Raw genomic sequence first — 12,125 nt, forward strand, 5'->3', positions numbered from 1 at the left:
TTCAGATTTAATTATTATATTGATATATTTATTATAGCAAAAATTTGTGTAAGACGGTTTCATGGGTCGTATTTTATGAGACAAATATCTTATTTGGATCATCCATTAAAATATATTACTTTTTATGCTAAAAATATTATTTTTTATTATGAATATTGATAGAGTTGACCGGTCTTCGTGCGATGTCTTATCATAGACTTACTCATTTATTATTATATCCTTGTTAAATTTTCGAGGCGGCTTCGGTTTTCCTTTTTCCTGATTTTCTCTCGTGTGAGGAGGTGTCGTCCTCTGCTGCTTTGTGTTGAATTTCTCAATTCTCGCACTCCAAATCCATTCTTCTTCTCTTCTATTATCCTCCGCACAGTGATCATATAAAATATCGAGAAATTTGTTCTAATTTCGGAAGCTATACCGTTCTACGCTGTGATTTTAGATGTGCGAACTGTAGCAATCGATGGTGACGATGTTGCAGAAGCATAATCCGAATCCGAATTCGAATCCGAATCCGAATCCGACGATTAGGTCCCCGAACAATCACATTCTGGAAAATGATCTCGCCAGGATTCGTTTGTCTGACCTTTTGGCGTATGATGGGGCTCCTGTGGGGCCTTACTTGAGGGCCGTCGACGCCTTGTCCGCTTCCCTTGGCAGGATGAACGCCGCAGTTATTGTACTGGGATCAGATGATGCTGCCTTGATCCGCTGCGTTATCGAGTCTTCACGCTTCTATTTTCGAACGAGGGTCCAAACTGGAAAAGGCGCTCGAGGGGTTTATACCTATAGGGCAGGAAGGTAATGAGATTGATGTTTTTCTTTTATTCATTTTTTTTTTCAATTTGCTGTTTCATAATCCTATCAGTTAGTATGCTTGTTGGTCATGGGTACTTGCTGTTCTGGTTAAATTAAGGGAATTTATAAGGCTCTGTTGGAGATTCTCAGGAGCTCAAAATTTTGGAAGGATCACCGATGTAATCACTTTGGTTTTACTTTTGGGTTAATCTTCCTGGCTTGAGTGATAAGGCATCATAGAGATTTATGTTAATAAGCTCTCGAATTTGCTACAATTGTGAGATTACACTTCACCTTATATGAAAGGAGGAAGTTATAACCATTGATCAAGAGACAGCTGTGAAGCTTAGATATTGAATTTTTAGAAAAAATGTAATGTAGCTGAACTTCTTGCTGCATTTGATGGTCTTTGGCAGCATCCTACTGGCTCAGTAGCACTAGAGTGTGATGGAAAGCAGAGGTACAGGGGTTACTTTTTTGCCCTCAGTAGCCATTTACAGAGCTTTCATATTGCTAAAATGTATGGACTTGGGATATCTCATTTAAAAAGAAATCATTGTAGATTCCATTTTATATTGAATGTGAGAAAAACTTTAGTGAGGTATAAGTGTTGGTAAAGGAACATACATGCAGCATTGAATATGGAGTTCTCTACAATTTTTAAAATAGTTGAATATATGCTTTAACTTTAGGGCTGTGAGAGAACTTGTTGAAAGATGAAGACATTGTGTTTGATGACCTTGTGAAAAGTTATGAAAAGTGAAATGTGAATGGAAAAACTTATATAACTCATCTTACATTGAAAACCTTTTATGACGTGCTTGCTCTGTAGTGATGGAGTTCAGCAGTTCAACCCATTGGCATGTCAGTTGAATTTTGAAATTATTGTTCCACGTTCCATATTTGTGTACTCAAGCTGTTAATAAGTTGCATTTTTAATTTGACATATTAGCTTTAAGTTTGCCAGCCTTTTTCTCTTTTCCACATGGTCGGCTTGTCTCCTTTGGGTCGGTGTTCTGACGCACTACTGCTACTACTATTTTATGCAATAGGCCTTTGGAAGATGTGGACTCATCTCCTCCATGCATGGCTGACATTTTTAGATGCATGGGAAGGGTGGCTCGGGCTGCTTTATGTGCAATTGCAAAGCACCTTCGATTGCGAAGCGAGTGTGAACCATGACTATGATCTCTTTTCTTTTCTTCTTATTATTACTGTCCAGCTGTTATAAACATCCCTTTTTCGCTCTATACTTACCACTTTATGCAAATCTGCAGTGCTTTTAATCATTTGCTTGATGATAGCCCGTTGCCTGCTAATGAGCCATCATCATCAGTTCTTGTCGCGACATACTCTCAATCATACTCAAAAGGAAGATGTGCTGTCAGTGGAGGGAGTTCATTGGGTTGTGAAGTGGAGAAGGGTTTGTTAACATTAATTTCTTCAGATTCCTCTGGTCTTCAGGTTTTCTTTTATTTATGCTTATGAGCTAAAAACATGCTTAGTTTTGTTAAGGATGTAGTTTCAGATCTTTCTATTATGTGTGTTGGTTCATGGCCTTTTCATTTTTTCAGGGCCTCATTGTATTTCTTGGATTGAAAGTGTTATGGTTCTTAACATATCTTTTCTTTCCTTTTTTTTTATCATAGGTGTGTGACCCCAATGGCCGTTGGTACCAGGCAGATAGCGGCTTAGCACCTGGTGAACTTCTATTGCTTACAGGGAAGGCTCTCGGCTACATCACTGCTGGCCTTAGGCCCGCTGCTTCATATAGGGCTGTGCTTGATAATTCTCTGACGACATCTTGTGGTGGAAGGTATACTTTTTTTTTTTTGGAAATGGTTAGATTATTGATGTGAGTTTCTACTGGAGAAATTTTCTTACTGAGAGCCTGACTAACTACCATCTAGGACAGCACTGGCATTTAGGCTAATGCCACAATGCAATGCAATATTGGATTGCTCCTCAATTGCAACAGCGGGGAATGTAATTCCTGAACGCTTTGTGCCAATCTCTGTAAGCCGATTTATGGATGACCTTTCTGCCGAGGACGATGTTCCACATAACCATATTGATGATGTTTGTGTAAGAACTGTTCCTAGAATTTTTTAAAAGCAGTCTATTATTGTAAATTAATTAAACTAGTTTGTTTATTTAATTTAGGCTGGTCACGTCGCATCTTGTCTTCGTGTCAATTTTAATACATCAGAGAATTTTCAAGTTTAACAATCTGTTAGTTGTGAGACATAAGTCGTTGGATCTTATATTTAATTCATACCGTATTATTAGCTTTGAATATTCGATGTGTGTTCTGCCTCCAATTTTATTTAAGACATTCAGTAAGCGTATTTGACCCCAAAAGATTTTTATTCCTTAGTTCGATTTTCATTGATGCTCATGGCATCCACTCCCTTGATTGTAATCTAGTTGTCTAGCCTCATCTGTGGTATACCGCTACTGTTGCCAATATTCGTTCATGTCAACCTTCGCATTATTATATGGGAACCTGATAACACCTTTTGAACTATACAATATGTGATTGGTTCTAATTTCTCTCTTCGTTGACAGATTCCTAGAGATAATTCGAACAGGGAGCCATCACTGAGAACTGTTCTGTCTGATCCATTATCGTAAGTTAGAATGACTCTGTTAGAGTTTGTTAATTTTTTTTTCAGTATACATATTTCTTAGTAAAAAAGTTCCATCCTTGGAATTCGAATAGTTTTGATTGTGTGGTACGATTTGGTAGGATTTTCTTATTTTTCAATTCATTCTGGATTTTTAATTTATAATTTGCCTAAACTGAACATATGCACAAAACTTTTAGATTTACTATGTTTGCTGGTTGGAGAAGTTTTAGTGGTTTGAGTTTCCCTCAAACTTGATCTGCTACTTTTATTCATGTCATGACCAATGAACACATGGAGCTCATGTGGTACTTTTCTATTTTCGAGTTGTCTATAAATAAATTTTTTCCTAATAAGCATTGAATTAGGTACTAAAAATGTAAAACAATAAATAACGTTATCCATATCTTATATTATTATTAACTTTTAAATTTACTTTCGAGTTTGTTGTATATTAGCAAAGTTCTAAAAAGCGTGAAGCCCGACGAAGCGGCAAGGTCAAGCTTGAAGCTTTACAAGTTTCAGCGGGTCTAGTACGAGATTAATCGTGAAAATTTTTTTTAACTATAATTTTAAATTATATCAAGTCAATCAATAAATTTAAAAAACAATAAACCTATAAAATTTAAGAATAAATGCGTAAATTTTCTATCAAAAGCAGCCTTTAAAGAAAATATAAGTGTCTTTATGGTTCTTTTATTTAAAAATGTTATATTATCAAATATTTAATTTTTAAAAATTAAAAGTTAATTTTTGTAAATATATATATAAATGTTAACTTAAATTCAAAATAGAAATTTAGATTTAACTTAAATTCTTTTCTAAAAAGCTCGCGCTTAATTCGTACTTTTTTCTCTTTTGACGTGGGCAACCTTAGATTGACCGCTTTTACCATGCTTTTGCCTGAATTGATAGTGTTTCTTCGTGCCTCACGTTTAATCCACACTTTTTCGCGTTTTTTAGAACATTGTATATTAGGATCACATCCCGATATCATTTTATGTATAATATTATAGATAATATTTATGTAAGATTTTACATCTGTATTGTCAATATTTTGTGTATTTAAGACTAGTTAATAATTCCGCTAAAATAATTTATGATGTGAGAATATAAAATTTAGTGCATGTCCTATCAAATCAAACTAATATATTTATATTATCGTAAAATTTGCAAGGAATTGGAGAATTAAGAAGAATATTGATGGCCATTATCTTAATTTAAATACTTAATAACATAGACAATTAGGTGTGATTGAAGTTAAGCTCTCACTTTAAAAATGAGAGCATCCAAAACACATTAATGTTATTGGAATATTCCTTTCTGGGCACCAGGTTAAAATCTTGGAAATGCTGTATTAAAAATAAAATTTTGGTGTTCTATATCTGATCAGATTCGAGCTGGGGTTCCACATTTAGATGGCTGATGGGCCTTCTTATCACTTAGCATATGAAAACGTAGCATTCAACTTGAAAAGATAATATCTTTTATAGTTAGATCATTTAAGCATGCCTGGTTGAATATGTTAATGAGGATCTAGAGGCTGATATTGGCACTCTTTTCATGAGTATCTCGTGTTGATATTGATTATCGCGATGATCTTTTATTATGTGTATCCCCACATTTGGCTGCAAGAACTGAACTTTAGGTATAATTTTGTTTGTAGAGTACGGCAATGATTTCCTTGACAAATTTCTTCTGTTTTTGAGATGTAACCTGTATATATCCACATATGGCTGCAAGAACTGTTCCAGTTAGCACTTGAAACTTCTGGTTTTCAAGCATAACCATCCTTCAACTTTCTTCTCTTTGTACCTCTTCCAAAACTTCCATAATACGAAGAAGTCTGATTTAACATCATCTTTGTTAAGCCCTTACCAAAATTGAAAACATATAATCTTAGTACCTACTTATCATACTTAAATTCGTTTCGTTTTTCTCTTCATAAAGTTGATTGCCCAATCCGTGAGTTTGGTTTTTTGGCGTCACTTTATGCAGAATTACATGTGGCTGAATCTGGCATGAAAATCACTTTGGTGAGGTGTCCAACCTAGCTTTTCCATTTCATGACAGACCAGCAATAGGGGTCGAAGCCTCTTGTCTTGCAAAATTACTTCTGTTTTTGGGTTGGGTGATTTGTAAGGCGGGTGTATAGAATCATGTGATCTTGTCTATTCCTATGACTAAAAGATGATTTTATCACCAAAGCTATGCAATACAATTAAATCAGTAGCTCATGTATCAAGGGTCAAACGAATAAAAAAATTTTGCACACCATTTTGTGCTAAAAATAATATACTTTTGTGGCTCAGTTCTACAATAGTTTGAGCTTAAAATAATTCAGTTTTATGTATCATTCAATTTATATTCCATCATTTATCATCTCATCCTCTCATAAGCCAAGCGAGGACGGGAAAATTGTGTTCACATCGAAATGAAAAGTACATACTTTTGAATTGGAACAAAGTATTAGAGTTTTATAAATATTTCATCAGATTAATCTTTAATGTTTTGCCATAATCTCAGTTAATTGGCATTGGATTCGAACTATAGAACTTAGAATCAGCTGATTATCTTCCTTGATCTGATAGAAAACTTCAATTTTCTCATTCTTTGTCAATTTCATGTATAGCAGTTCGAATCACTAGATATCATACTAGAAACAATAAACTAAGGGTGGAAATAAAATAAGAGACTAACCATGCATTGGAAAGTTAACCTACTAATTGAGGGGAAATGCCGAGAATCCGTTCTTCCTCAAGGGATTTTTTTTAAGAATTTTTATTTTGGAATCCTGTATGAAGCTGTTGTTACTTTAGATACTTCTCGTCTCAAGTATTAAAAGCGTGCGCTTGGCTGCCTAGGCGATAGGCCCAGCCGGGCGCACCCGCACCCAATCCGCCTTGGTTATTACCTAGGCAAAGCACTTGAAACAAGCGCGCTTAAAGTCTGCGCCTTTGCCTAGGCGTGAGGCTCCGAGAGGTGTAAAAGCGTGCGCTTTAAAGAAGTGGACTGATATTCTGTAGATGAATAAAAATTGACTCGAACTCAACCAATTTTGAAGCCCAATTAGCAAAACCCCTGGCTATTTAATGATTAAAAAAACCCTATTGTCACTCATTTATGCAAAAGACATTTTTTACAGAAAGTTCAAAAGTCGTCTATTCAAACTTTTACTGTAATCTTCTTTCTGTTACGATGATGATGATAGTTGAGCAGAATGATGAAGAATTTGATGATTTAGATGATATTGTAATCCTTTATTCTAACCTTTCATCTAATTTCGTCTACACTCATGACTCGTCATTGTTTTGGAAGATGACGACGACGACGACGATTACGACGATCATATAGTTGCAGACATTAAAAAGGAATTTGATGATTTAGATATTTGAATTTTTTTAATATATTATGAATTGATGATTTACTAATGAACTTTAGATGATTAATTTTTTTTCTGGCTATGATTTACGTTACATTATCTATCAATGGATTTATTTATAATGTTTGTTATCTTTGTGAAAAATATTTAATTTATATAATATTATAATATAATTCATTTTATATATATTGAATTATAAAATTTATGTTAAATGCGCTTTACTTCGATAAAGCGTGTGTTTTGTCTTGCGTCTTGCGCCTCAGGCTCCAGGGTACCCTAGTGCTTTAGTGCGCCTTGTGCCCTAAATAACTATGCTTCTCGTGTTGCCTTTCGGAATTATTCATCAGTTGATCATAAATATTATTTATGATGGGACCCTTGCCTTTGCTGATTATAAACTTTTTCTCGTGTTGCCTTTCGGAATTATTCATCAGTTGATCATAAATATTATTTATGATGGGACCCTTGCCTTTGCTGATTATAAACTTTCTATTTAAAAATCGATAATTCTCCAGTGGCTCATTCCTTGATGATGCTATGCTTGTGTCTTGCGGACATTCATTTGGTGGTCTGATGCTGAGAAGGGTCATTGAAACTGTAAGAGAAATCAACTGTTGATCTTTCATTTGGTTGGCTGCTTAAAGCATCTAACAATTTATGTTCTTGGGATGAGAAGTATATAATCATGACGCAAAGTTGACAAGCATAAATTGAAGTAGTTATTGGAATTGCTAACATCACTATTTACTGAAGTATATGTTGATTGAAGCTGTTTCTACTATTCACTTAATTTTTCACGTGAGTAGGCTTTGAGATTTATCCTTCGCTTCACCTAATATGTAGCTTATGATGTGGAAATTTCAAAGATAAAAGACCTTTAATTTTAGAAGTGGATCTTTTCCCAACCTTTTGAAATGTGTGAAATGGTGCAGTTACTTTTCATAGATGTTGAGTGTGTGATTAGGCGATTAGCTTTTCAGGCAAGTGGGCTAGTCGTTTATGCAGTAATCATGTACCTCTCAAGAGTACCTGAGGTTCTTAAGTGATTTACTCAATTTGAACTAATTAAAAGTTAAAAAAATAGTTAATCTAGTGTTAATATGAAATGAGCAGTGTTTTGATTTTAAAACAGGTTGCTGCAATTAACACTTAAAAAATCTATAACTTAGGCAACTAGATACTATGTGGTAGCACTATGTTGTAAAATTTTCTACTTTATAAATGAAAATCAATAGGAATTTAATTAAATCATAGCAGGATTCTCTAATGCATTCATTAGCGGCAGTTAGCTTAACTAGGTGTGAACAAGTTTATTTTATTCTATTTAATAACTTCCCATATTTCTATGAAAGTTTAACTGAAAACACATTACCCATTTGTGAAATTTAGATTTTGCCTAATTCCATGAAAGAAAATGAATTTTTCTTTAATCAGTTTTACTTAATGATGTAAGATAGTTATGGAGCACTTCTAACTTTGTACTCTCATTTTCAAGGTCCGTCATCAAAATATTTTAAATAAATGGTTAAATTATTTGTAACTTGTGCCGATCAAATACTAATCAATGGAATAAATTCGACGGATTCAATTATATAGAAAGATTGGAACTAGCATCATCATGCTTGATGAGTGTAGCCGATAAACTATTGAATAAACATGAATCTGACCTGAAAAGTATTAGAAGTTTTTTCAAGATGACAATATAATGCTCAAGCATTTTCTTTTTCTTGCTTCGAGCGATGCTCTAAATTTGCCAGTATTCTTTTATCTTTAAGATTCTAACGAAAAATTAAAAGAAATAAAAAAAGAAAGAACTCCAAAAATTCAACAGCCATCTCTATTTTTTACCGAGGTTTTTGGTGGCGCTTTATTTGGGAACACTTAAACATCTTGAGACTTTTGAGAGCGGATTAGATGAATCTTGAAGTTCGTTTATCTCCAATCGTCTTCTTTAAAATTGTACCACAATAAAGGCATTCACATTGTATGTGGAATTATTTTTACCGTCATTTTCCTTTTAGCTTTGGACAAGAAAGAATTATAATTTCACCATCTTTGTATTACAGTCCAAATGTACACTCTGCAATACTGAAATCGATGCTGCGTCACTGATCCCAAATCATGGTATGACCTGGTTCATTATCTTGACCTCCTCTCACTCTACCATGACTTTCAAACATTTGATCTTCAAAATTTCTCATTGTTTCAAGCTCAAGATGGTCTCTGACCCATATTTTGGCAGCGTTGAGAGCTGCAGCTCTTGCAGTGAAGCAAGAAGATGATCGAAGACTATTTCATAACGCGGCTCTACGCAAACGGAGGAAGGAAGTGAGTGAGCACAGGGTAAGCGTTAATTGCTCACCTGCTTGTAATAACTTGTTTCACTATGCTGGAAACCATTGCTCAAGTATTTAAGGATCGGCCTAGTAAAGCCACTTGAAGTATAGCTTCTCTGTTCGTGTATTTATTTATGTATATCAATCCACTGCTTGTTCTCATTACCTTTGTGGCTTAGACATTTCTTTCTGTGACAACTTTGTGATAGAACATTTAGAAGTAAGCCGAACGAAAATCTTGGGAATATATGTTCATCAGAAATTTACAATATCAATGCTCATTTCTTCAACCCTTCAGGAAAATGGTGAAGTTACTGTAGAAAATGGATCACCTAGAGCTCTACATTATCCCTTCTCGGTAAATGAAAAAGTCGTTATTAAGGTAAATAATTCCCAATCTGTTTGCATTAATTTTTTTCCGTTTTGAAACATATGGTTGAAAGAACCACCCATTGCAGGGAAACAGACGGACTCCTGGTAAGCTTGTCGGCAAGGAAGCAGTGATCACATCACAGTGCCTTAATGGCTGGTTAGTTACTTAAACGGTCACCCTATAAGTGAGACTGATTTATGTATCATTTTATATTGTTGAAAATGATTTGTTCACGTGCTATATGCAAGGGCTTAATTACTTTGCCTGCATTCAGTTGCATAAATTGAATCTCAACTAACACTCTTGATGGGGAGGGATGACACCTTGGTTATTTTTTTATCGGTAAATATAAAATATATTGACCAAAATGTTTAAGTACAAAATACTCCAGGCATACCCGGGCTAATCATCCAAATCAATCCATATCATGTGCAAACAACACCCCACCAAAAGTACTGCATAAGCGCAATCGAACTAGTAGGATGACACCTTGGTTCTGCTTGTAATTAGGGAGACTACTAAACTAGCCTATTGGTGCATATGTGAAGCCTTTGCAAGCTTTAAGCTCGAATACCACCAAAATGCAAGTAAAGCGTTGATCCTTTACAAAGAATTAACTTGTGATTGTCATTTTTATTGAGAGGTGACCTAAGTATGGTCCATATGATATTTAAAGCAATCTTTTACGTATATAAACTCGGTATGCCACAAAAAGGTACAAATTCATTCACTCGGCACTTTCGAGAAAAGAGTTATTGCTGTTAATTCCATGTTTTCTTTTTCTGGTTTATTCTCTTTCAATTTTCTCTTGTATTTGTTGGTTGATATTATGTATTTACGTTTTGTTGCTTTGTTTTGAAGTTCCTAGTTATTAATCACTGCATGTGTTTAACTAGGTTAAAGAGCACTTTGAAAGTAGCCTCTCCGAACTGATTCCTTGTTATTACTCTATTTCTGTGTAACCTTGTTTCTGTTTGCCATGTGATATCCTGCCACAGGCCACAAGTCGAGATTTTCTTGCTTTAGCTCATGAAATATATGAAGATTTTCATATTCTTTCTGCTTACAATCAGTCATTAAACAGAACAATGAGCATTATGAAGAGGATGGAATCCCAGGACTGGCTGGCTTCTTGTTGATCAAAATCATTGTCTGAAAATCCATATTTAAAGAATAAAATGCGATTTAGGGCTATAAATGTCAGCCTTCTTTAGAATCTTAAGTAATTCAGATGAACTCTGAAAATATTAAATTGTCGACACTATATCAAATTGGAAAACTATGTGAGTTGTTTGTGGTTAAAGAGGAACATAAGCGGATATTTTTGTGGAATAAGTTACTGAAAAACTGTGGAACCTGCGTGAAAACTACTATTCGAGAAAAATTGAAAGATGCCATATTGCTTATTGTTGCAGGTACTTGCTCAAGATTATTGAGAGTGGCGAAAACGTTCGACTACAATATCGCTCTTTAAGAAACATTCTGACCTCCCAAGATTCAGAGGATAGACGTGACTTACAACCAGCTCAGAATAGCAGCTGATCTGCCTTAATTTCGAGATAACGGGCTCCACTCCTGGGATTGTATCCGGTTTCTCTCGCTTGAGGTGGGAAGATATGATGTATAGCTATATTTATTGAGTGCTACATAATCTAGGGACAGGAAAAAGTCATGGGAAGCAATCCTTTTTTGAATTAAAGGGTTGGTTATATTCATGTGTAGGTATTGTTGTGGTGGTTAACAATTAATAGAAGTAGAGTTGGTGACATTGCCAAGTCGCGGATTTGCTTTTGCTTTTGCTTGTTGGAAAGTTCACAAAAACTAACAAAAAGAACAAAAGAATCGAAGCATCCGAACAACTCCAGATTCAAGTTAATTAAGGTCTGTACTTTTGGATAAAAATTTGTACCGAAAATATGGTTTGTGCTATCCTCACCTCCCCTTTACCCACTCCCTCGAATATTTGAATTATATCCTAGATTGTTTATTTTTTAAAAAATTTAAAAAAATAATGTAGCTTCATTAACAAACAACTGTGAAATCTTTGCTTACAAATGCACTGATAAATCAATGAATGCATTCAAATATTCCATTGTTTGGTTTGAAGAAAAAGCATGTCAAACAATCGCATGGGATGTTCCATTTGCAGATCGTGGATTATATTTTACTGAATTGGCATTATGTTTGTTGCAACAAGTGTTTGATTAAATTCGCTCATTTCACGGAAACCCAGCTCGCCATCGCACCTCGATCGCCAAAGTAATTTTCTCCTTTGATGAAAGTGATGCTCTGCCAGTGTAATTATCGGGGGTGTACGAATCAAACCGAATATGAAAAAACTTTTAAACTCGATTATAAATATTTAAGCTCGAATTTGATTCGAAACTCAAAAGTTTGAATATGTTTTACTCGAATTCTGTTCAAATCAAGGCTTATATTTGAGTTTGGCACAAAACATTTGAATATGTTTGTGATTTATTCGAAAATAAATACCAAATGAATCGAAATATGTTTATTTAATAGATAATAAGCAATACACGAACCAAACGCCTGCAAAACAGACCCGCAGGCCCATGTAAGCAGATACCCCGACCAAGTGTGGATCTTTATTGGTG

At 34.7% G+C, this 12,125-nt stretch overlaps 1 protein-coding gene across 1 annotated transcript; it reads left to right on the plus strand.

The window, feature by feature from the left end:
* Nucleotides 1–228: 228 nt before the first annotated feature.
* On the plus strand, nt 229–11,278 carry LOC140833985 (uncharacterized). Its single transcript, XM_073198545.1, has 12 exons — nt 229–795; nt 1,845–1,961; nt 2,070–2,256; nt 2,442–2,608; nt 2,703–2,877; nt 3,361–3,422; nt 7,317–7,398; nt 8,868–8,925; nt 9,044–9,144; nt 9,436–9,519; nt 9,596–9,666; nt 10,926–11,278. The coding sequence occupies exons 1-12, from the start codon at nt 458–460 to the stop codon at nt 11,050–11,052; spliced, it is 1,569 nt and encodes a 522-aa protein (XP_073054646.1). The 5' UTR covers nt 229–457; the 3' UTR covers nt 11,053–11,278.
* The last annotated feature ends 847 nt before the right edge of the window (nt 11,279–12,125 follow it).

The sequence above is a fragment of the Primulina eburnea genome, chromosome 6 (assembly GCF_022965805.1).
Source record: "Primulina eburnea isolate SZY01 chromosome 6, ASM2296580v1, whole genome shotgun sequence".
Classification (NCBI taxonomy): domain Eukaryota; kingdom Viridiplantae; phylum Streptophyta; class Magnoliopsida; order Lamiales; family Gesneriaceae; genus Primulina; species Primulina eburnea.